The sequence below is a fragment of the Babylonia areolata genome, chromosome 27, assembly GCF_041734735.1.
Source record: "Babylonia areolata isolate BAREFJ2019XMU chromosome 27, ASM4173473v1, whole genome shotgun sequence".
NCBI lineage: Eukaryota > Metazoa > Mollusca > Gastropoda > Neogastropoda > Buccinidae > Babylonia > Babylonia areolata.
Window position 1 is genome coordinate 2,054,317 of NC_134902.1, and position 26,453 is coordinate 2,080,769.

Genomic DNA, 26,453 nt, shown 5'->3' on the forward strand with positions numbered 1-26,453 from the left:
CCGCTCTGCCGCCTTCACGCATATACCCTCTGTGTGTGTGTGTGTGTGGGTGTGGGTGTGTGTGTGTGTGTGTGTGTGTGTGTGTGTGTAAATATGTATATTCATCCGCATGAATAGACTCCAGATTCTTTTCAGTTTTTTCATTCCAGTTATCTGTGGGGAGCAGGGCCTAAAATCAACGTTTCTGTTTTCTCATTGAAAATTCCATCGTCAGTTTTCCCTGCATCTCTTATTCTGTCTTTATCCCCCTTACTTCTTCATCCACGCATTTTAGTTTTCATCGGTTAAAAACTTAATCCAGTGTTCCTTCTGATTATGTAACTAAAGTGTGTGCGTGCGTGCGTGCGTGCGTGCGTGCGTGTGTGTGTGTGTGTGTGTGTGTGTGTGTGTGTGTGTAACAGATGCCAGTCCCAGGTGTGCATACCCTTGGCGAACAAATGCGACTTCGTTGACGACTGCGGCGACAACTCGGACGAAACGTCGGACGTTTGCCAGTCATACACGCGCTGTGACTTTGAGCATGGCCTGTGTCAGTGGAGCCAGGACGGAGCGGACACCTTTGACTGGACCTGGGCGGCAGGGGGAACTCCCTCCAGCGGCACCGGCCCCTCCTTTGACCACACTCTGGGCGACAACACCGGCCACCTGCTCTACATCGAAAGCTCCGCTCCTCGCAGGAGGGGAGACACGGCGCGCCTGGTGGGTCCCGTCTTCCAGTCGTCCGTGCAGGACCCGTACTGCCAGATGAAGTTCTTCTACCACATGTACGGCAAGTCCGTCGGGTCCCTGGCGGTGTACATACGTCACTCGGTGAACGGCCCCCTGGTGCGGAAGTTCAGCAGGTCCCTGGAGGTGGGCAACTTCTGGGTGAGCGCCATGATCCCCATCTACAGCACCTCCCCATTCCAGGTGGTGGTGGAGGCCACGGTGGGGCAGGGCAGTCAGGGCGACATCGCCATCGACGACACCATCTTCTCCTCGGCGTGTCACCAGTACAGCGGACAGTTCCCCACGGCGGCGCCAACCATCGCCACGTCCACGTCGTCGCCATGTGCCGACCCCAGCAAGTGGCGGTGTCAGGACGGGTCGGTGTGCATCGCCCAGACCCAGGTGTGTGACTTTGCCCCGCAGTGCTCCGACAAGTCGGACGAGGTCAACTGCGGCACGTGCACCTTTGACCAGTCGACGTGCGGCTGGACTGACGTCAGCACGGGTCACTTCCTGTGGCAGCAGCACCGCCGGAGCGCCACTAATCCCGCCTCGGGCCCCGCCCACGACCACACGTCGGGGTCTGGCCAGTACATGTTCGTGCAGACGAGCGCCGCCACCACCTACAGCCCCGCCGTCTTGCTGTCTCCCGTGTACGGGCAGATCGCCGCCAGGTGTCAGATCCACTTCTGGCTCAACAAACCGTCGGCCGGCGTGGTGCGGCTGCTGCTAGTGCCGCCCGGCCAGAGCCCCGTGTCCGGACAGCACACCGTGGTTTGGCAGACCCTGTCCGCAATGGGCAGCTCCTGGGTCAACGCCAGCGCCACCCTGGGTTCCCATCCACCCGGTTACAGGCTGCTGTTCGAGTTCACCAGTCTGGGGGAAGAGGGGGGCATGGCCATTGATGACGTCACCTTCAGTCCGGAGTGTGCTCTGGGCGCCACGGAGACGAAGTGTGCCGCCAACCAGTTCCGCTGTCACAACGGTGTGTGCATCGACCAGACCAGGGTCTGTGACTTTGCCAACGACTGCGGGGACCATTCTGACGAACAGCAGTGCTCCTCCTACCTGGGCTGTAGCTTCGAGACGGGCCTGTGTCTGTGGTACCAGGACCAGATGGACGTGTTCGACTGGTCGCGACAGAGTGGGTCCACCACCAACCTGGGCACGGGGCCCGACAGGGACCACACGCTGGGCACGGAGACTGGACACTACCTCTACATCAACAGTGCCGCGCCCAGGAGGCCCAACGACTCCGCCAGACTCGTCAGTCCAGTCTTCAGGCCGGCGTCAGCGGGAGCGTGCATCATGCGACTGTTCTACCACATGCTAGGCAGCGACGTGAACGCCCTGAACATCTACCTGGAGACGTCAGAGACGGGACAGAAGAGTCTGCTGCTGTCCCTGCGCGGGCAGAGGGGAGACGACTGGCGGGAAGCCACGGTCAACGCCTACAGCGGTCAGTACTTCCGCCTGGTGATAGAGGGCACGACGGGCCGGGCCGGGCACGGAGACATCGGGTTGGATGACGTGTCCTTCACCCCTGGCTGTCAGCTGGCCCCCGGCCACACGCTGCCCACCGCCCTCCCCACAGGCAGCTCCCAGTGTCCGGCAGGTAAGTTCATGTGCGGTGCCAGGTGTGAGTCCACCGCTCTGCTGTGTGACTTCAACTCGGACTGTCCGGCCGGTGCTGACGAGGCGGGCTGCCCCAAGATCTGCACCTTTGAGAGCGACCTGTGTCACTGGACCAACCAGGCTCTGGGCAACGCCGCCAACTGGTCACTGGCTTCCGCTGGTCAGTCCGGCTCCCCTCAAGTGGACCACAACCCCGGCACCATCTCGGGTCATGTTGCCATGGTGACCATTCCCCTCAGCCAGTTCCGACTGTCCAGCTCCCGCCTCGTTTCCCCGCTCTTCAACAACGGTGGTCCTACCTGTTCCTTCACCTTCTGGTACCTGTACACTGGGTTCGGCATCTCTCGCATCAACCTGTATCTGAGGACTGGGGGAGAGGACAGGCTGATCTGGCGTCTGCCTGACGCTGAGCCCACCCACAGTGTGTGGCACAAGGCCACAGCGTCACTCCCACCCTGCGCCTCACAGTTCCAGCTTGTCTTTGACGTTCAGGCCTACAGAAATGGAATGGTGGCCATCGATGACTTCGCCTTCAGCAAGTGCGGACTTCAGCCCGCCAACATACCCAAGACATGCGACACATCCACTCACTTCAAGTGTGGGAACGGTCAGTGTATCACCATGGAACAGGTGTGTGACCTGCAGACCGACTGCTGCGATAACTCAGACGAGTCCCCATACCTGTGCTACCAGTACAAGGCCATCGACTTTGAGCAGGACCTGGGCGGCTTCTACCAGCTGACGGACGACAACTTCAACTGGACGAGGCAGCAAGGCCCCACCGGCACGTGGGGCACGGGGCCCTCTGTAGACCACACGTACGGCACAGCGTCAGGCCACTACCTGTACATCGAGTCCTCCCCTCCCCGTGTCCGCAACGACAAGGCCCGCATCGCCTACATCATGCCTGCACCTAAACCCAACACTCAGTGCACGATGCGCTACTTCTACCACATGTACGGCTCGCACGCCGGCGGACTGAACGTATACAGCCGGGACGTGGTCAACCTCACCACACTCTACGACTCCAACTTCCAGGACCACGGCGACCAATGGCTGCGGGGCGTGGTCACCTTTGACCCTGATGTTCCCTTCCAGGTGGTCATTGAAGGGGTCATCGGAGTGGGCCATCTGAGCGACATAGCCATTGATGACATCACGTTCACACCAGAGTGTAACTTGGGTTCCCCCACGCCTCCTCCCAGGCTGAGCAGTTCCACCAGCACTGTCAGCGTCACCACCCCGCGTCACACGGAGTGTCCCGTGGACAAGTTCCAGTGCTCCAGCGGACAGTGCATCAACACCATCCAGAAGTGCGACTTCACCCCCGACTGTGCGGACGGCAGTGACGAGTCTGTGTGCCACGCCTTCCGAACGTGCACCTTCTCCACAGACTTCTGCGGCTGGGAGGAAGAGGTGGCCGACGCCAACAACTGGCAGCGGGTCCAACCCAGCAGCGTGAACACCCAGCGACCCCCCGACACGGACGCCGACGGCAACATTAGAGGCTACCTGCTGTGGCTGAGCGACACGTCCAACGAGGAGAGTGGCGGACAGACGGACCAGATCTCCAGCCAGGACTTCAGCAGGGCCGGGGCTGACTGTGTTGTGCAGTTCTCGTACTGGGTGGACGGTTCGAACCCAGGGTCCCTGGTGCTTTCCATTTCAGACAGCGCTCTGGGTGACACCGAGCTGTGGCGTTCCTCGGGCACCACGGGCAATGAGTGGGGTCAGATGTCGGTCAGCATCGGCCGCAGGACCCATGCCTTCTTCCTGGCGTTCGCCCGTCTGGACATTGCCGGGATGTCGGGCACCATTGCCGTGGACAACATCAGGTTCTCCAAGTGTCAGCTTCCCCAGCCCCACGGCAACAACGCCTGCCCCTTGCCCAGCCTCTACCAGTGCGCCAACAAGGCCTGTGTGGACAGGAACCGTTTGTGTGACACTGTCGACGACTGTGGCGACCAGTCCGACGAGAACAACAGCACCCTGTGCGCCCCGTACCAAAGGTTACAGTTTGAGCAAGGCTTTGGCAATTTCACGCAGGGCGTCAACGGTAAGGACGATCAGCTGGACTGGCAGCTGTTCAGCCCCCAGGGCTCTCAGCATGACGTGCCTCTGGACCACAGCACGGGCACCCGTGTCGGCCATTACGCCTACCTCAGGGCCTCGAACAGCACCACGTCTGGGGACACGGCCTGGCTGCTGTCCATCCCTCTGGCCGCAACCACCACCACCACCACCTGCAACGTCCGCTTCTTCTACAACACGTACGGCAGCAGCGGTCGGCTGGAGGTGAGGGTCCGCCACTACAGCAGCGGGCCTGCCGGGCCTGCCGTGTGGACCGTATCGGGCAGTCAGGGCGCGGTGTGGCAGCGTGCCAACATCCTCCTCACCTCCTCCTCCCCCTTCCAGTTCATCCTGGTGGGCCAGCTGGAGGGCGGGGTCCAGGGCGTGGCTGTGGACGACGTGTCGCTGACCCCCGGCTGTGTGCCCTCCCCCTCCCCCCTGCCCCAACCCGCCACCACCCCCTCCTCCGTGGGCACCACCCCGCGGCCTGGCTGCAGCGCCGTGCAGTTCCAGTGCCACTCGGATCACTCCTGCATCGACCTGGCTCGGAGGTGTGACGGCCACGGTGACTGCTCGGACAGATCGGATGAGGCTGGATGTGGTGAGTGGAACCCTTCGTCTTACCACTTTCGTCATAATAATCATAATCATAATAGTAATAATAAGACAGGCAAGGCCTTCAACATTCACTTTGATACACATTTTAAGAAATTATAGATACAAATATAAATTAGGAAAATAGACGAATGAAATTAATTTAAGATGTGTTCTTTATTTGCTATTATCAAGCTTAAATCAGATCGAATCAAGCATGTTTGGGTTGAGAATAAGTTGTCTTACACACAGCATTAACTCTGGTCTACCAATGGCGTTCAAAAATATTAGTTAAACATGTTCTTTTAGCGTAATAAATTGATGATGGTAATCGAAGTGATAGTGCCATTGAAATCATTATTTTGGTATATATGGGGCATTTAAGAATTTCTCTAAAGTCCGCAATAAAGGAGATGTTTCCATTGCCTCAAGCACACCGCAAGATGCAGTTGTTTTGTGTAGACAAGGCTGACCGAAACGCAGTTCTTTTCTTTTCATTGTGAACAAGATAAACGAGGTCTTGTCGTCATGAGAAGTGGTGCGTTAAAGTACAGAAACTTGAGGAGATGATCACATTCAGCTAACACACATCACTGTAGACTACAGTGTCCACATCAGAATATCCATATGCAGTAAACACATCGGTGGTGTAGTTAGTGTCATTGATGGGGGGAGTAGATGTTTGCTGGATGTGCATACTGGGAGTTGACGTACGTCTCACTAACACATGAATGCATGTTTGTGACCGCAGGCTGTGACACCGGGTACTTCCAGTGCGTCAACAAGGTGAAGTGTGTGCCCATGAGCAAGATGTGTGACGCCGCCAACGACTGCGGCGATGACTCTGACGAGAGAGACGTCAGCTGTGACGTGTACCTGCGCTACGACTTTGAGGGCCGCAGTGCAGAGTTCACACAGGGCATGACCGGCACTGAAGACCAGGCGGACTGGGAGAGGGGTGCAGGTAAATTCACAACTCACATCTCTTGCACATGGCTCATACTTGAGGCCACAATACACATGAAAAGAGAATGGAGACAATCTCCACTCAACATTGATTTCATAAATATGTCTTGTCAGTTCAGAACAGTTACGCATTTTCCTTCCTTTTCATTGCAGTAAAGACTTTGTGACATCTAATTCAAGTGTCGTAACTCATTTACTCTTGTGTGGGGATAAAAGGGGGTGGTGTGTGTGTGTGTGTGTGTGTGTGTGTGTGTGTGTGTGTGTGTGTAAATGTGTCTTGTAAAGCTTGTTGAGGAGAAGTGAAGAGTGGGATTCTATCCTGCACCCTGAGAATATCTCGCTACCAAGGCAGAGGTGGTACCACATGACCAGCACTCCACACTCTCAACACGACCTATGTAGTGCTGTGAAACGTGTCATCGCATGGTGAATGATGTGCTGTAGTATATTGAATTACTTTTACAGTTTCACCACATGCTGTGTTTTGCTGTGTTCATTCATCCATTTTGATTGGAGCTTTAGGCCTATGTCATCAACGTGCGTGTGTGTGTGTTCTCTGCGTGTGTGTGTGTGTGTGTGTGTGTGTGTGTGTGCTGTGTGTGTTCTCTCTCTGTGTGTGTGCTGTGTGTGTGTGTGTGTGTGTGACAGGATCAGACCACAGCCTGGCCAGCCTGCCCACGAAGGACCACACCAACGGACTGGCCTCGGGTCACTACATGTTCCTCCGCGGAACCTTCGCCGGGGACTCGGCCTGGCTCCTGTCCAGAGACTTCGCCGCCACGGCCGGCAAGAGCTGTCGCCTGCGCCTCTTCTTCTACAACTCTGGTTCCAGCACCAACAGCCTGAGCGTGGCCTACCGCACGCACCGCTCGGGCCCCGTGGACAAGACGCTGTGGACGAGCGGGGGCAAGATGGGGGCGGAGTGGATGGAGGTGGAGGTTCCCCTCAGCCTGCCCACCCGCTTCCAGGTGGTGGTGGTGGGCGTGGTCAACAAGGCCAACACCGGCATCGCCATCGATGACGTGTCCTTCACCCCCGACTGTCGGCACAGCACCATGCCCCTCCCAACCCTCCCTCCTCCCTCCGGCCACACCACCCCCTCACTTCGCTGCCCGGCGGGTCATTCGCGGTGTAACGACGGCAGCGGGTGTTACCTGTACGGTCAGCTGTGTGACGGTCACCCCGACTGCAGTGACGGCACTGACGAGGCCCCCAACTCCTGTGGTCAGTTGGTTTCCCTGGCCCCTCAGTGTGGGATGGTGTCTTTTCTGTTTCCATCATCATGATGGGGTCATGACATCTGTTCTTTCAGCCTGCAGTCTGTCTGTCCATTTCTTTCTCTCTCCTCCTCCTACTTCTCGTCTTTGTGTTCTTTACCTCCTCTGATATTTCTTTCTCCTTGTCTTTATGTTCTTTTCTTTCTTTGATATTTCTTTCTCCTTGTCTTTATGTTCTTTCCTTTCTCTGATATTTCTTTCTTCTTGTCTTTGTGTTCTTTCCTTTCTTTGATATTTCTTTCTCCTTGTCTTTGTGTTCCTTTCTTTGATATTTCTTTCTCTTTGTCTTCAAGTTCTTTCCTTTCTTTGATATTTCGTTCTCTTTGTCTTCATGTTCTTTCCTTCGTTTGATATTTCTTTCTCCTTGTCTTTGTGTTCTTTCCTTTCTTTGATATTTCGTTCTCTTTGTCTTTGTGTTCTTTCCTTTGATATTTCTTTCTCCTTGTCTTTGTGTTCTTTCCTTTCTTTGATATTTCGTTCTCTTTGTCTTTGTGTTCTTTCCTTTGATATTTCTTTCTCTTTGTGTTCTCTGATATTTCTTTCTCCTTGTCTTCAAGTTCTTTCCTTTGATTTTTCTTTCTCCTTGTCTTCAAGTTCTTTCCTTTGATACTTCTCTCCTTTTCCCTTTTTTGGATTTCCAGGGCTGGATTAAAAAAAAAAAGTAGACGTTTTAACACAACGAAACTGTGTTGTGATGTTCTGTGGACGTCATGCTTGTGACTTGGTCTATGGACGTAATTCCTGTGCCCCCCCGCCCACCTCTCTCTCTGTTTCTCTATATATGTGTGTGTGTGTGTTTTGCCTTTTCATCAGCAAAAGTGTCAGCCATTTCTCTGTTAGTGATAACGATGTATCGTGTATGTTACCTTCAGAAAATAAAGGCTGGTGGATTGATTGATTTCCCTAACAGTGTGCACCCCCAGCAAGATCAACTGCCACACTGGTAACTGCGTGGTGAAGGCGGGCGTGGGGCTGGTCTGCTCCTGTCTCCGTGGGTACAGCGGTCAGTTCTGCACTGTGCCCCCCCTGGCCTCCTCCACCCTGCCCAACCCCGTCACCCAGGCCAGAACCGGCTCTGCTGACAACAGTTCCAGTTAGTTTTTTTGGCTTTTTTCTTTTTTGTTATGTTTTGTTCCTGTGTTGTTTGATCATGTCAGCCAGTCTGTGTGTGGTACTGCAGCCAGTGGCATATGATGTGTGATTATTATATGACGTCATGTGCATGCAGATTTAAACATTATTTTTATGCCTGTTTGTTCTTATGTGTGCGCGTGTGTGTGTGCACGATCTTGTGTATGTATAGTTTGTGTCTTGACTGAAGAATTACTGTAAAGTGTTTTATGATGAGTTTTAGAGCAGCAGATCAATGCACTTTTTTCTTGTAGTTTTTCGTTTTCATCTCGTGTTACGTTTATAACGTATTGCAGTATTTCAACAGGTTTCCGTTCATTTTCTCACAGGTGTCACTGCTTTGGCCTTGAGTGCGTGCACGTGAAAAAAAAAAATATTTGTATTGCTGTCAGAATGGATTTCTTTCCACAGAATTTTGCCAGAGGACAAGCCTTTTGTTGCCGCAGGTTCTTTTTTTTTTTTTTTTTTTTTTTTTTTTTTGGTGCTTCAAGTGCGTGCTGCACATGGGACCTCGGTTTATCGTCTCATCCCAATGACCGGACGCTGTTTGATTTTTCTAATCAAAGTTTGGAGAAAGGGCGAGAGCGGGAATCGAACCCTGACCCTCACGGACACTGTGTTAGCAGATGAGCGTCCTAACCATTCGGCCACCTTCCAACAGATGCAAGTTGTGATTGTTCCTCCGTGCGAGGTGCATCCAACATGAACCAGGTCGTGTTGGCACATACACTCTAACAGGGTAATGTGGTGTTTCAGAAAAATGGGCGGTGCCAGTGTTGGTACACTCTAACAGGGTAATGTGGTGTTTCAGAAAAATGGGCGGTGCCAGTGTTGGTACACTCTAACAGGGTAATGTGGTGTTTCAGAAAAATGGGCGGTGCCAGTGGGCGTGGTGTTGGCGGTGGTGGTGGTGGCCGCTGTGGCTGTCACCTTGTTCATCCTGTACCGGAAAAACAAACTGTGAGTCCTCCTTCCTATCATCTTCACTATGAGTACAAACTGTGAGTCCTTTCTGTCATCTTCACTATGAGTACAAACTGTGAGTCCTTTCTGTCATCTTCACTATGAGTACAAACTGTGAGTCCTTTCTGTCATCTTCACTATGAGTACAAACTGTAAGTCCACCTTCCTATCATCTTCACTATGAGTACAAACTGAGTCCTTCCTATCTTCACTATGAGTACAAACTGTGAGTCCACCTTCCTATCATCTTCACTATGAGTACAAACTGTGAGTCCACCTTCCTATCATCTTCACTATGAGTACAAACTGCGAGTCCTTTCTGTCATCTTCACTATGAGTACACATAAGGCAGGAGTTGGGTTTTTCTTATCTTGACCTAATTTATTCTGGGGTGTTGCTGAACAAGCTGTGCGTTATGTTGTTTTTTTATTTTTAATTACCATGGTTCAGTTTCATTTCTTTTTTGATTTTATTCGTTTTTTTGTTGTTGTTTTATTGTCTTCTGTGTTTGTGTATCATTGCTCAGTGAATTTGTTATTTTCATGTCTTGAATTCCGTTTTGTCCAGTCTCTTTATCGGTTGATTCATTGTTAAATGAATCATTTAAATGCTCCAGTCAAACTGTGTGATGTGAACAAACTCGAAACTCTTTCTTTAAACATAAAAAAGATTCAACTCTGACCATGGGCTTTAGGCTACTAAACCACATGCGTGTCCACCCATGTCTATCGATTATCACTATTGTTAGCATCCTCATCGTAATGCTCGATTCCTGTGATACAAGCAAGGAGTGACTCCTGTGATACAAGCAAGGAGTGACTCCTGTGATACAAGGAGTGATTCCTGTGATACAAGCAAGGAGTGACTCCTGTGATACAAGGAGTGACTCCTGTGATACAAGCAAGGAGTGACTCCTGTGATACAAGCAAGGAGTGACTCCTGTGATACAAGCAAGGAGTGACTCCTGTGATACAAGCAAGGAGTGAAGCTGTTTGCTTTGTTCTCCTTACTGCAGTGGTTTCAGTGTACAACAAAACGTCCTTTCCAGGCCTTGTCTCAGACTTTTATTCATTTTTCATTATCCTTACTGCAGTGGTTTCAGTGTACAACAAAACGTCCTTTCCAGGCCTTGTCTCAGACTTTTATTCATTTTTCATTATCCTTACTGCAGTGGTTTCAGTGTACAACAAAACGTCCTTTCCAGGCCTTGTCTCAGACTTTTATTCATTTTTCATTATCCTTACTGCAGTGGTTTTAGTGTACAACAAAACGTCCTTTCCAGGCCTTGTCTCAGACTTTTATTCATTTTCCTTACTGCAGTGGTTTCAGTGTACAACAAAACGTCCTTTCCAGGCCTTGTCTCAGACTTTTATTCATTTTTCAAAACAGTTAGTCACAGATGTTTAAAGTCGCGTGTTTCGAGATTTCACTTCATGTCAGGCATGTCTTACGATAATAATTATAATGAAGTGTTCATTTTAGCAATGCATGTTTAATAATAATAATAATAATAGTAACAATAACTATTATTATAGTATGTTCGTCCTTCGGATTCGAAGATGACCATGGCTCCAGAAATCAGATGGAAGATCGGTGCCTGTAGGTCCAGGATTATCATTATGGATTGGCGTCATCAGTAACGGAGTATTTACGTAGCGCTGCATCGTGCAGAGACAAACGGAAGCTCTCGCACACCTGTCATTCACACAGCTCCGACTGAGAAGGAAGAGAAGAACAAACCTGTAAATGAAAACCCCCACCATGACACGCCCACTGCCGTGTGTTGCAGGTCAGGCATCAGGTTCCCATTCACACGGAGAGGTCCCAGGCGGGGCGGGGATGCCGGTCTGTCCAACCCCATCTATGACTATGGCAGTGGGGAGACGGACGTGAGTCCTGCTGCTCTTTCTCTGGGGCTTCCACTGGCTGTGTTGGGGGGGGGTTGTTGGGAATTGGATGGTGGAGGGAATAAAGACGGCTGTATCTGGGAGATGAGTTTAAGAACAGAGGGAAGATTAAAGGCAGGGAATGTGTTGGTTTATTTCCCTTTGGTTACAAGGGGAGGGGAATGTGTTGGGAACTGGTTTATTTCCCTTTGGTTATAAGGGGAGGGGTATGTGTTGGGATTCGATTATAAAGACTGAATGTATTGGGAGGGTGGAATATGTGGGGAATTCGTTTTTTTCGGTTTTAAGACGGAATATATTAGAAAAATGTGATTGGAAGTGGACTGTTGGGAACTGGATGGTGGCTGCCTGATGATAGGGGTGGTGTTTTGTTTTTCTTGCAGTTTAACCTGGAGCCACCCACCTTCACAGATGTTGGTGTTACTTCATCATCCTCGGTGAGTACCTGTTGCACCTCAGACGGTGCCTGCTCATTATCAGTTCATGTTTTTTCCCTTTTGAGAAGTCCATTCACTAAATCTGTTTAATCCAACTTTAATTTCTTTCCTTTCTCACACACACCAACTCCCTCACACCTGCTCTCACACACTCTCTTGCACAAACACCCCCCACATTCTCTCTCGCTCTCTCACTCTCTCACACACCCTCTCTCAATCTCACACACTTTCTCAAACATTGTCTCTCTCCCCCTCTCTCACCTCTCACATACACTCTCTCACCTCACAAACACACATACTCTCACTTTTTCACATACTTATATACACACACTCGCCCAAGCATACTCTCTCACTATCTATCTCTCTCCTCTTTCGCACACTCACTTCACACACTCTCTCTCTCCTCTTGCACACAGTCTCTCTTCTTTCGCGCGCGCGCACACACACACTCATTCTTTCTAACACACACTCAGACACACTCACTCACACACACTCTCTCACTCACACACACACACACACACACACACTCTCTCACACACACTCACTCTCACACACACTCATCTCTATCTCTGTCTCTCTCTCACACACTCTCTCACACAGACTCACAGACAGACACACACACTCACTCAGACACACTCTCACTCACTCACACACACACACACACACACACACACACACACAGACTCTCTCACACTCACACACTCTCTCTCTTCTCTCTCTCTCACATACACTCTCTCATTCTTTCTCTCTTCTCTCACACACACACTCTCTCTTTAACTTTCTCTCATACATACACACACACACTCTCTCTCTCTCTCTCTCTTACAGACACTCTCTCTCACACACACTCACTCTCTCTTCTCTCACACACACTCACCCTCTCTCTTCTCTCACACACACTCTTCTCACTCTCTCTCACACACACACACACACTCTCTCTCACAGACACTCACACTCTCAGACACACTCTCTCTCTCTCTCTCTCGCTCAAACATACTCTCACACACACACACACACACACACTCTCACACAGACACTCTCACACACCTCACATCTCACACACCTCACATCTCTCACATACACACCTCTCACATACTCACACACTCAATCTCTCACACACTCACTCTCTCTCTCTCTCACTCTCTCTCTCTTTCTCACTCTCTCTCTCTCTCTCACTCTCTCTCTCTCTCTCACTCTCTCTCTCTCTCACTCACTCACTCTCTCCTCACTCTCTCCCCACTCTCTCTAACTTTCTCTTTCTCCCTTACACATACACACACAGTCTCTCTCTCATACAGACACTCACGCTCTCAAACAGACACTCTCTCTCTCGCTCAAACATACTCTCACACACTTTCACACCACACTCTCACACCACACTCTCTCACACACCCACCCCGAAACAACATAGACAGTAGGCATTATACTCCCCCTGCATTCAAACCGGAGAGCACATTATACACAGAATGAAGTCGTAGACAGTCCCACACACATACACATTCTATCTTATTTATATAATGATGCCATCGCCTTCAATCAGAAACAGACTGACATACACTGTGATCTAAACTGCATGGTTGATTAAATAGCCATACGTTTGTTTGGCGTTATGAATTGTCCTGATCTACATCAATTCCATGAATTGTCCTGATCTACATCAATTCCATCAACAATCTGCAGTATTGTATTGGTGGATGCTCATCTTGTTTTCCACTTCTGTGTTTTATAATGCACTATAATAGTGACTGTTATATATGTATTGTTTGATGTGAGGCTTAGAGCCCATATCTATGGGCAGTTTGTTAAATTGGACTTATACGCCACAAACGCAGTGCAGCAAAGACCACTCGTATAAGCCAGCACTGAGCCGAGTGATCTTGAAGGCTGCCATGTTTATATCTTTCTGACTGTTCTCTTGTTTTTTTTGTCCTCCAGAAAATTGGTGCCAGTGCTGCTTCCCGGTCCATTGAGAATCCTCTGTACAGCGAGGCATAGACCACAGCACAACTCTGGACGTTCCTGGCACTTCATGTGATTGATCATGATTCTTTCTTGTTAGATGTTTTATGAAGTGATACTCATGTACATAAATTATCAACTCTTAATGGCTTACTGTGCAATATTTTGACCTTTGGAAAGTGCTTTTTTTTTTTCTTTTAACTTACTGGTAGATGTATACCTATGACTTAAGCTCCCCATACAGTGGGATGAATGAGAGCCTCACATAAAAATAATACAGTATATGATGGCATTAACAACAGCACACATGCAAGAAAAACATTTGCACAATGACATGACAGAGTGCAAATAGCACACCAGAAAGCAATAAATATGCCACTCACGCACACATTTACTGGACCAATATCCCTTCTAGTTAATTTTATGACAGTGTTGGGTGTTTGTGCGGGGGAGGGGTTAATATTATATTTTACATAGAAAAAATATCTTCCTTTTGTTCAGATTGCTATTTTAATGAAGTTTATATCAGTGACCGACTAAAGGAAAAATGGTTTGTACTTGCTTCAAAAATGAATGAAAATAAAATACTGCTTACATTCAATGTACTATGTTGCTTTTGTGGGTGTGTTTGTGTTAAAAATCCATATACAAACATCTCAACATACCTGATTCCACATATTTAAACATATGTAATTCCATATATAGTGACATACTTGGTTCCATATACACCCACACACTTCAAAATATCTGGTCCATATACGCATTTTAAGAGACTTGGACACACACACTTCACTGTACCTGGTCCATACACACACTTCGACACGGGCGCACCACTCATCACAGAATGATGGAATCAATTAGCACAACAAAACAGATGAAGCAGGCATCATGTGGAGAGAGGAGTGTGTGAAGACGTGCCCTGGAGCAACACAGCCTCCTCACACGGGCCACAGTTCTCCTCACACACCGCATGGAGGTCTTGGGCCACAGTTCCTTGCTGAAGTATCCGGTCAACTTTTTTTTAAAGGATATCAGATCTTGATTAAATGCATCAACTTGGCTACCACGTCTCTGTGTAAAAGCTGACCAGTTACGATGGAAAAGGGAAATATAAATATTTAATAATTTTAACAGCACAAAAAACAAAACAAAAATCTGGACGACTGAGTCCTGTGAATGTTCTCAGCTCTTGCAGTTCAACACAGCACAGAAAACGTCCTCACCAGTGACTGTGTCAGGATCAAAGAGAAATTTGTGGACAAATTCACAACACACACATCTCAACGCCACCGAAGTGGCATCCGAAAACGGAGTATGGCTACCCAGACAGCACAGTCAGTCAGTTGACCTACACATACAGCCAGTCAGGGTGTGTGACCTACACATACAGTCAGTCATGGTGTGTGACCTACACATACAGCCAGTCATGGTGTGTGACCTACACATACAGCCAGTCATGGTGTGTGACCTACACATACAGCCAGTCAGGGTGTGTGACCTACACATACAGCCAGTCATGGTGTGTGACCTACACATACAGTCAGTCAGGGTGTGTGACCTACACATACAGTCATGGTGTGTGACCTACACATACAGCCAGTCATGGTGTGTGACCTACACATACAGTCAGTCAGGGTGTGTGACCTACACATACAGTCATGGTGTGTGACCTACACATACAGTCAGTCAGGGTGTGTGACCTACACATACAGTCAGTCAGGGTGTGTGACCTACACATACAGTCAGTCATGGTGTGTGACCTACACATACAGTCATGGTGTGTGACCTACACATACAGTCAGTCAGTTGACCTACACATACAGTCAGTCAGGGTGTGTGACCTACACATACAGTCAGTCATGGTGTGTGACCTACACATACAGTCATGGTGTGTGACCTACACATACAGTCAGTCAGGGTGTGTGACCTACACATACAGTCAGTCATGGTGTGTGACCTACACATACAGTCATGGTGTGTGACCTACACATACAGTCAGTCAGGGTGTGTGACCTACACATACAGTCAGTCAGGGTGTGTGACCTACACATACAGTCAGTCATGGTGTGTGACCTACACATACAGTCAGTCATGGTGTGTGACCTACACATACAGTCATGGTGTGTGACCTACACATACAGTCATGGTGTGTGACCTACACATACAGTCATGGTGTGTGACCTACACATACAGTCAGTCAGGGTGTGTGACCTACACATACAGTCAGTCATGGTGTGTGACCTACACATACAGTCATGGTGTGTGACCTACACATACAGTCAGTCAGGGTGTGTGACCTACACATACAGTCAGTCAGGGTGTGTGACCTACACATACAGTCAGTCATGGTGTGTGACCTACACATACAGCCAGTCATGGTGTGTGACCTACACATACTGTCTGTCAGGGTGTGTGACCTACACATACAGTCAGTCATGGTGTGTGACCTACACATACAGTCAGTCATGGTGTGTGACCTACACATACAGTCAGTCATGGTGTGTGACCTACACATACAGTCATGGTGTGTGACCTACACATACTGTCTGTCAGGGTGTGTGACCTACACATACAGTCAGTCATGGTGTGTGACCTACACATACAGTCAGTCATGGTGTGTGACCTACACATACAGTCATGGTGTGTGACCTACACATACAGTCAGTCAGGGTGTGTGACCTACACATACAGTCAGTCATGGTGTGTGACCTACACATACAGTCATGGTGTGTGACCTACACATACAGTCATGGTGTGTGACCTACACATACAGTCATGGTGTGTGACCTACACATACAGTCAGTCAGGGTGTGTGACCTACACATACAGTCAGTCATGGTGTGTGACCTACACATACAGTCAGTCATGGTGTGTGACCTACACATACAGTCATGGTGTGTGACCTACACATACAGTCAGTCAGGGTGTGTGACCTACACATACAGTCAGTCATGGTGTGTGACCTACACATACAGCCAGTCATGGTGTGTGACCTACACATACTGTCTGTCAGGGTGTGTGACCTACACATACAGTCAGTCATGGTGTGTGACCTACACATACAGTCAGTCATGGTGTGTGACCTACACATACAGTCAGTCATGGTGTGTGACCTACACATACAGTCATGGTGTGTGACCTACACATACAGTCATGGTGTGTGACCTACACATACAGTCAGTCATGGTGTGTGACCTACACATACAGTCAGTCATGGTGTGTGACCTACACATACAGTCATGGTGTGTGACCTACACATACAGTCATGGTGTGTGACCTACACATACAGTCAGTCATGGTGTGTGACCTACACATACAGTCATGGTGTGTGACCTACACATACTGTCTGTCAGGGTGTGTGACCTACACATACAGTCAGTCATGGTGTGTGACCTACACATACAGTCAGTCATGGTGTGTGACCTACACATACAGTCATGGTGTGTGACCTACACATACAGTCAGTCAGGGTGTGTGACCTACACATACAGTCAGTCAGGGTGTGTGACCTACACATACAGTCAGTCATGGTGTGTGACCTACACATACAGTCATGGTGTGTGACCTACACATACAGTCATGGTGTGTGACCTACACATACAGTCAGTCAGGGTGTGTGACCTACACATACAGTCAGTCATGGTGTGTGACCTACACATACAGTCATGGTGTGTGACCTACACATACAGTCAGTCAGGGTGTGTGACCTACACATACAGTCAGTCAGGGTGTGTGACCTACACATACAGTCAGTCAGGGTGTGTGACCTACACATACAGTCAGTCAGGGTGTGTGACCTACACATACAGTCAGTCATGGTGTGTGACCTACACATACAGTCAGTCAGGGTGTGTGACCTACACATACAGCAGTCATGGTGTGTGACCTACACATACAGTCAGTCAGGGTGTGTGACCTACACATACAGTCAGTCATGGTGTGTGACCTACACATACAGTCAGTCATGGTGTGTGACCTACACATACAGTCAGTCATGGTGTGTGACCTACACATACAGTCATGGTGTGTGACCTACACATACTGTCAGTCAGGGTGTGTGACCTACACATACAGTCAGTCATGGTGTGTGACCTACACATACAGTCAGTCATGGTGTGTGACCTACACATACAGTCATGGTGTGTGACCTACACATACAGTCAGTCAGGGTGTGTGACCTACACATACAGTCAGTCAGGGTGTGTGACCTACACATACAGTCAGTCAGGGTGTGTGACCTACACATACAGTCAGTCAGGGTGTGTGACCTACACATACAGTCAGTCATGGTGTGTGACCTACACATACAGTCAGTCAGGGTGTGTGACCTACACATACAGTCAGTCAGGTGACCTACACATACAGTCATGGTGTGTGACCTACACATACAGTCAGTAAGGGTGTGTGACCTACACATACAGTCAGTCAGGGTGTGTGACCTACACATACAGTCAGTCAGGTGTGACCTACACATACAGTCAGTCAGGGTGTGTGACCTACACATACAGTCAGTCAGGGTGTGACCTACACATACAGTCAGTCAGGGTGTGTGACCTACACATACAGTCAGTCAGGGTGTGTGACCTACACATACAGTCAGTCATGGTGTGTGACCTACACATACAGTCAGTCATGGTGTGTGACCTACACATACAGTCAGTCATGGTGTGTGACCTACACATACAGTCAGTCATGGTGTGTGACCTACACATACAGTCAGTCAGGGTGTGTGACCTACACATACAGTCAGTCATGGTGTGTGACCTACACATACAGTCATGGTGTGTGACCTACACATACAGTCAGTCAGGGTGTGTGACCTACACATACAGTCAGTCATGGTGTGTGACCTACACATACAGTCAGTCATGGTGTGTGACCTACACATACAGTCAGTCAGGGTGTGTGACCTACACATACAGTCAGTAAGGGTGTGTGACCTACACATACAGTCAGTCAGGGTGTGTGACCTACACATACAGTCAGTCATGGTGTGTGACCTACACATACAGTCATGGTGTGTGACCTACACATACAGTCATGGTGTGTGACCTACACATACAGTCAGTCAGGGTGTGTGACCTACACATACAGTCAGTCATGGTGTGTGACCTACACATACAGTCATGGTGTGTGACCTACACATACAGTCAGTCAGGGTGTGTGACCTACACATACAGTCAGTCAGGTGTGTGACCTACACATACAGTCAGTCATGGTGTGTGACCTACACATACAGTCAGTCATGGTGTGTGACCTACACATACAGTCAGTCAGGGTGTGTGACCTACACATACAGTCAGTCAGGGTGTGTGACCTACACATACAGTCAGTCATGGTGTGTGACCTACACATACAGTCAGTCATGGTGTGTGACCTACACATACAGTCATGGTGTGTGACCTACACATACAGTCAGTCATGGTGTGTGACCTACACATACAGTCATGGTGTGTGACCTACACATACAGTCATGGTGTGTGACCTACACATACAGTCAGTCAGGGTGTGTGACCTACACATACAGTCAGTCAGGGTGTGTGACCTACACATACAGTCAGTCAGGGTGTGTGACCTACACATACAGTCAGTCAGGGTGTGTGACCTACACATACAGTCAGTCATGGTGTGTGACCTACACATACAGTCAGTCATGGTGTGTGACCTACACATACAGTCAGTCATGGTGTGTGACCTACACATACAGTCAGTCAGGGTGTGTGACCTACACATACAGTCAGTCATGGTGTGTGACCTACACATACAGCCAGTCATGGTGTGTGACCTACACATACAGTCAGTGGTGTGTGACCTACACATACAGTCATGGTGTGTGACCTACACATACAGTCAGTCAGGGTGTGTGACCTACACATACAGTCAGTCATGGTGTGTGACCTACACATACAGTCAGTCAGGTGTGTGACCTACACATACAGTCAGTCATGGTGTGTGACCTACACATACAGTCAGTCAGGTGTGTGACCTACACATACAGTCAGTCATGGTGTGTGACCTACACATACAGCAGTCATGGTGTGTGACCTACACATACAGTCATGGTGTGTGACCTACACATACAGTCATGGTGTGTGACCTACACATACAGTCAGTCATGGTGTGTGACCTACACATACAGTCAGTCATGGTGTGTGACCTACACATACAGTCAGTCATGGTGTGTGACCTACACATACAGTCAGTCAGGGTGTGTGACCTACACATACAGTCAGTCATGGTGTGTGACCTACACATACAGTCATGGTGTGTGACCTACACATACAGTCAGTCATGGTGTGTGACCTACACATACAGTCAGTCATGGTGTGTGACCTACACATACAGTCAGTCAGGTGTGTGACCTACACATACAGTCAGTCAGGGTGTGTGACCTACACATACAGTCAGTCAGGGTGTGTGACCTACACATACAGTCAGTCAGGGTGTGTGACCTACACATACAGTCAGTCAGGGTGTGTGACCTACACATACAGTCATGGTGTGTGACCTACACATACAGTCATGGTGTGTGACCTACACATACAGTCATGGTGTGTGACCTACACATACAGTCAGTCAGGGTGTGTGACCTACACATACAGTCAGTCATGGTGTGTGACCTACACATACAGTCATGGTGTGTGACCTACACATACAGTCATGGTGTGTGACCTACACATACAGTCATGGTGTGTGACCTACACATACAGTCAGTCAGGGTGTGTGACCTACACATACAGTCAGTCATGGTGTGTGACCTACACATACAGTCATGGTGTGTGACCTACACATACAGTCAGTCATGGTGTGTGACCTACACATACAGTCAGTCAGGGTGTGTGACCTACACATACAGTCAGTCATGGTGTGTGACCTACACATACAGTCAGTCATGGTGTGTGACCTACACATACAGTCATGGTGTGTGACCTACACATACAGTCAGTCATGGTGTGTGACCTACACATACAGTCATGGTGTGTGACCTACACATACAGTCATGGTGTGTGACCTACACATACAGTCAGTCAGGGTGTGTGACCTACACATACAGTCAGTCAGGTGACCTACACATACAGTCAGTCAGGTGACCTACACATACAGTCATGGTGTGTGACCTACACATACAGTCATGGTGTGTGACCTACACATACAGTCAGTCAGGGTGTGTGACCTACACATACAGTCATGGTGTGTGACCTACACATACAGTCAGTCATGGTGTGTGACCTACACATACAGTCAGTCAGGGTGTGTGACCTACACATACAGTCATGGTGTGTGACCTACACATACAGTCAGTCATGGTGTGTGACCTACACATACAGTCAGTCATGGTGTGTGACCTACACATACAGTCAGTCAGGGTGTGTGACCTACACATACAGTCAGTCAGGGTGTGTGACCTACACATACAGTCATGGTGTGTGACCTACACATACAGTCATGGTGTGTGACCTACACATACAGTCAGTCATGGTGTGTGACCTACACATACAGTCAGTCATGGTGTGTGACCTACACATACAGTCAGTCAGGGTGTGTGACCTACACATACAGTCATGGTGTGTGACCTACACATACAGTCAGTCAGGGTGTGTGACCTACACATACAGTCAGTCATGGTGTGTGACCTACACATACAGTCAGGGTGTGTGACCTACACATACAGTCAGGGTGTGTGACCTACACATACAGTCAGTCAGGGTGTGTGACCTACACATACAGTCAGGGTGTGTGACCTACACATACAGTCATGGTGTGTGACCTACACATACAGTCAGTCATGGTGTGTGACCTACACATACAGTCATGGTGTGTGACCTACACATACAGTCATGGTGTGTGACCTACACATACAGTCAGTCATGGTGTGTGACCTACACATACAGTCAGTCATGGTGTGTGACCTACACATACAGTCAGTCAGGGTGTGTGACCTACACATACAGTCAGTCATGGTGTGTGACCTACACATACAGTCATGGTGTGTGACCTACACATAGTCAGTCAGGCGACTTACACATACAGCCAGTCAGGGTGTTAAAAGCCTTCAGGCCCAGCATCTGACACGCCACAACACAACATTCAGTAGTTGTGTGACCGCAAGAAGTCAAACGAAAGGAGAACAAGGCGGGGAGGGTGAGGGGGTTAGGAAGGGGGGTGGGGGGGTGTGTGATCTGTGGGTTGGCATGTGTGTGTGTGTGTGTGTGTGTGCTGTGCTGTGACTTATCTGTGTGAGAGTGGCGGGCGGTGCAGGATGCGGGGCTGTGTCTCCATGACCCTGACCAGCAGGTTGTCGATGTAGCTCTCCAGGTCCCGGATGTACTGGTCCTTCCGGATCAGCTGGGCCTTGTTCTGGATCACCACGCGGAGCAACTCCTGCACACAGCACGGCAACATCCCTCTTTGCACTGCTGTGGCTTGTTCATTGTCAATCGCTGCTTCAGTCCAGCCCACTGTCAAACCATAATACTGCTCAACAGCGTCAATACAAAACTCTCTCTCACACACATCCTCCCCCCCGACACACCACACACACACACACACACACCATATAAGACAAACCTACAACACAATTCTTGACACACTATCCCAACCACTGAGCTGTGCTGGGGAGCGTGTGGTGGGACTGTGTCACGGGACGGCTATGGCTGGAATGATAGACAAACAATGACGTTCATGATGACAAAGATAATGAATAACGATGGTGATAGGAAGAAGGAGAAGAACAACAAGAATGTTAATCATAATGATCACTAGAAAAGTTTTGATAATAATCAGTAATAGTCTGCCGGAGGTTGGGTGGAAGTGGTATCCCCCCCCCCCCCCCCCCCCCCCCCCAAAAAAAAATGTGCACAGGATCTGAAGAAATGCTGATCCAGTTATGAATAAATAAATCTATTCGTAATTAACTGAATAAATAAATTCATTAATAAAGACAAGAATAAATTTCAAAAAAAATGAAAGAATAACTGGAGACAGTAAAACTGCACAAATGAATAAATGAACAAAAACGCAAGATGTACAGGAACCAACCATGAAATAAACAACTGAATAAACAACAGAATAGACAATAAATAAACCAAAAAAATGATAAATACACAAATGAACGTGTCAACAAGACATGCACTACCAAACCATGACAACACAACCATTACACTGTCATCTTCACCTCTCTCGTCACAAGACATACAATACCAAACCACCATGACAACACAACCATTACACTACCATCTTCACCTCTCTCGTCACAAAACATACAATACCAAACCCATGACAACACAGCCATCACACTGCCATCTTCACCTCTCTCGTCACAAGACATACAATACAATACCATGACAACACAGCCATTACACTGCCATCTTCACCTCTCTCGTCACAAGACATACAATACAATACCAAACCATGACAACACAACCATCACACTGCCATCTTCACCTCTCTCGTCACAAGACATACAATACAATACCAAACCATGACAACACAACCATTACACTGCCATCTTCACCTCTCTCGTCACAAGACATACAATACAATACCATGACAACACAACCATTACACTGCCATCTTCACCTCTCTCGTCACAAGACATACAATACCAAACCAACATGACAACACAACCATTACACTGCCATCTTCACCTCTCTCGTCACAAGGCATACAATACCAAACCAACATGACAACACAACCATCACACTGCTATCTTCACCTCTCTCGTCACAAGACATACAATACAATACCATGACAACACAACCATTACACTGCCATCTTCACCTCTCTCGTCACAAGACATACAATACCAAACCAACATGACAACACAACCATCACACTGCTATCTTCACCTCTCTCGTCACAAGACATACAATACAATACCATGACAACACAACCATTACACTGCCATCTTCACCTCTCTCGTCACAAGACATACAATACAATACCAAACCATGACAACACAACCATTACACTGCTATCTTCACCTCTCTCGTCACAAGACATACAATACAATACCAAACCATGACAACACAACCATCACACTGCCATCTTCACCTCTCTCGTCACAAGACATACAATACAATACCAAACCATGACAACACAACCATTACACTGCCATCTTCACCTCTCTCGTCAGGTTCTTGTAGGCAGTGAAGAGATCCTGGGCCATCTGTGTTTTGGGGGCATCAGTGCAGGACTCCGACATGCTGTCGTCATACAGCCCCCACCCCCGACCCTCCACCTCCTCCCCAGTCACCCTCCGGGACCCTGCAACCATCAGCAACCATCACCATGAGAAATGTGTGCCATCGTGTCCTCATTTTCACAGGTTCCATTTTGAATTTGTTTAATTGATCTGAGGTAGCATCTTCTCAGAGTGTATAACTGAAATATTAAACGATTTTCCAGCAAGTTGAAGTCTGAATGGTGTTTTTATCCTTTTAGAAGGGATCCCCGAAATGTGACCATTCCACCCTTCATGTTAACAAATAAAGTCCTATCCTGTAATTCTGTTGGATTCTAAAAGCCAGGACACACATACTTCAGGAATGAGAGTACGGTGATTAGCTCGCACGATGAAACTTAACTCTTTCAAGTCGTCCTCTCACACGGTAGTTCTTACAGCTAAGTCTCGTTCAATCTTTCAGTTAAACTTGGTCCTCACGGTTCTGCTTTCAAGTCAGAGGCGCATGGGCTGCTTCACTGTGAAGTGCTGTCACAGGTTTAACCGAGCATTACCAACGCAATCCCTTGATGGAGAAATCCCTTAAGGGAGAAGTCTAGATGTTGACCGACATCCTGACCGTTCAGTTCAATCTGATCTCAGTGAGGTGACAGCCCTTCACTGACATCCTGACCGTTCAGTTCAATCTGATCTCAGTGAGGTGACAGCCCTTCACTGACATCCTGACCGTTCAGTTCAATCTGATCTCAGTGAGGTGACAGCCCTTCACTGACATCCTGACCGTTCAGTTCAATCTGATCTCAGTGAGGTGACAGCCCTTCACTGACATCCTGACCGTTCAGTTCAATCTGATCTCAGTGAGGTGACAGCCCTTCACTGACATCCTGACCGTTCAGTTCAATCTGATCTCAGTGAGGTGACAGCCCTTCACTGACATCCTGACCATTCAGTTCAATCTGATCTCAGTGAGGTGACAGCCCTTCACTGACATCCTGACCGTTCAGTTCAATCTGATCTCAGTGAGGTGACAGCCCTTCACTGACATCCTGACCGTTCAGTTCAATCTGATCTCAGTGAGGTGACAGCCCTTCACTGACCAGCAGACTCGTCAACAGCAACCAGACCGGAGGGTTAATACTGTCATCTCTGGTTCCTACAGAATGTTGCACAGTGCTTGGTGCAAAGCTGCTGGATGCAAGTCTGACCACTCAGAGCTATCCATGAATTTTCTCTCTTTCACACGCACACACACACGCACACACACACGCACACACAGACAGACAGACAGACAGACAGACACACGCACACGCACACGCACACACACACCCACACATCAGTCTGTGTGTGTGTTTGTCAGTTTGCACAGAAACCAAGTCACCGACAGAAAATGAGGAAATCTCCCTCACAGAATTCCCACAAGGTGAAGACCATACATGTGTGGTTCGTCCGTCGGGATCAACGAGGACCATCTAGTCATCCTGGGGGTGGGTGGGTTGGGCTCTGTGGGTGTGCAGATGACTGGTCAGAGCAATCCGCGCCCGGAAGGTTCTGACGCAGCGTGGACAGGGGATGGTGGCGGCTGTCGGGGACTTGCTGGCATTGCTTTTCCTGACCGCTAACACCCCCCGTTTCACCCCCACCCCCCCTCCCCAACAAAAAACCCGACCCCCACCCTCCTACCACCATCCCAACAGGGGAGACAACACCATTCCACGAGACACCCACCTTGTCGGTACATCCGGAGTCGCTCCCTCTTGATCGCTTCCTCAACCAGATGGAGACAAGACCTCCCCCCCCCCCTTCCCTAACAGGGGAGACAACACCATTCCACGAGACACCCACCTTGCCGGTACATCCGGAGTCGCTCCCTCTTGGACCTCTTCCTCAGCCTCACCTCCCCGCCCACGTGGAGGTCCCCGCTGCTGGCCGACTTGGTCCCCGGGCCAGAGTACCCCCCGCCGCGCTGCACGTGCAGAGAGCCGTTGGTCCTCAGCTCGGACCGCTGTGGCCCCGCCCCTGTCCCCTGCCCCTCGCCGCTGTCCGGAGTCCCCTCTCGGGGCTTCCAGTCCCCGGGGTTCGAGGTCACGTCCTCGGACAGAGGCCGGCGCCGGAGGGAGCGGGGAGGTGGGGGGTGTCTTCTCCTGGGTCCCCCCTCGCCCTCCTCCTCCGAGGTGGATGACTCTGGCTCGGTCCTCTCCCGGATGCTGTCGTAGCGGGCCCGGTCCCTGCGGAGTACCGAGTCTGTCAGGTACGGGGTGAAGGACACCGGGGGGCGGAGGAGGGTGATGTCGTCCTGGGAGGAGGGGCGGGGGTGGTAGGGGGGCGGAGGGTGGGAGGAGGGCAGTTCCACCATGCTGTGCCGAGTGCCGGGCAGGTCCAGGAGCGACTGCGTTCTGAACTCGTCCCCTGTGGTACACACACTTACATCATGTACAATCACATCATGTACACTGTCTTCTGAACTCGTCCCCTGTGGTACACACACTTACATCATGTACAATCACATCATGTACACTGCCTTCTGAACTCTCCTGTGGTACACACACATCATGTACAATCACATCATGTACACTGTCTTCTGAACTCTCCTGTGGTACACACACTTACATCATGTACAATCACA

At 49.3% G+C, this 26,453-nt stretch overlaps 2 protein-coding genes across 2 annotated transcripts in view; one reads left to right on the forward strand and one right to left on the reverse strand.

Moving 5' to 3' along the window:
* LOC143301555 (MAM and LDL-receptor class A domain-containing protein 2-like) overlaps window positions 1-14,248 on the forward strand; it is a 247,425-nt gene extending 233,177 nt beyond the window's left edge. Inside the window, exons 157-164 of the mRNA XM_076615934.1 lie at window positions 402-5,014; window positions 5,759-5,971; window positions 6,622-7,197; window positions 8,161-8,343; window positions 9,248-9,341; window positions 11,134-11,233; window positions 11,635-11,688; window positions 13,624-14,248. Coding sequence (XP_076472049.1) covers window positions 402-5,014; window positions 5,759-5,971; window positions 6,622-7,197; window positions 8,161-8,343; window positions 9,248-9,341; window positions 11,134-11,233; window positions 11,635-11,688; window positions 13,624-13,683 — 5,893 coding nt within the window. The 3' untranslated portion in view covers window positions 13,684-14,248. The remainder of the gene's footprint in view (window positions 1-401; window positions 5,015-5,758; window positions 5,972-6,621; window positions 7,198-8,160; window positions 8,344-9,247; window positions 9,342-11,133; window positions 11,234-11,634; window positions 11,689-13,623) is intronic.
* Window positions 14,249-21,588: 7,340 nt separating this feature from the next.
* The window catches only part of LOC143301220 (rab11 family-interacting protein 5-like), a 55,544-nt gene continuing 50,679 nt past the window's right edge, over window positions 21,589-26,453 (reverse strand). The window contains exons 9-11 of the mRNA XM_076615349.1: window positions 25,673-26,236; window positions 23,771-23,913; window positions 21,589-22,029 (exon numbers count right to left, since the gene is read on the reverse strand). Of these exons, the coding sequence (XP_076471464.1) occupies window positions 21,877-22,029; window positions 23,771-23,913; window positions 25,673-26,236 (860 nt within the window). The 3' untranslated portion in view covers window positions 21,589-21,876. The remainder of the gene's footprint in view (window positions 22,030-23,770; window positions 23,914-25,672; window positions 26,237-26,453) is intronic.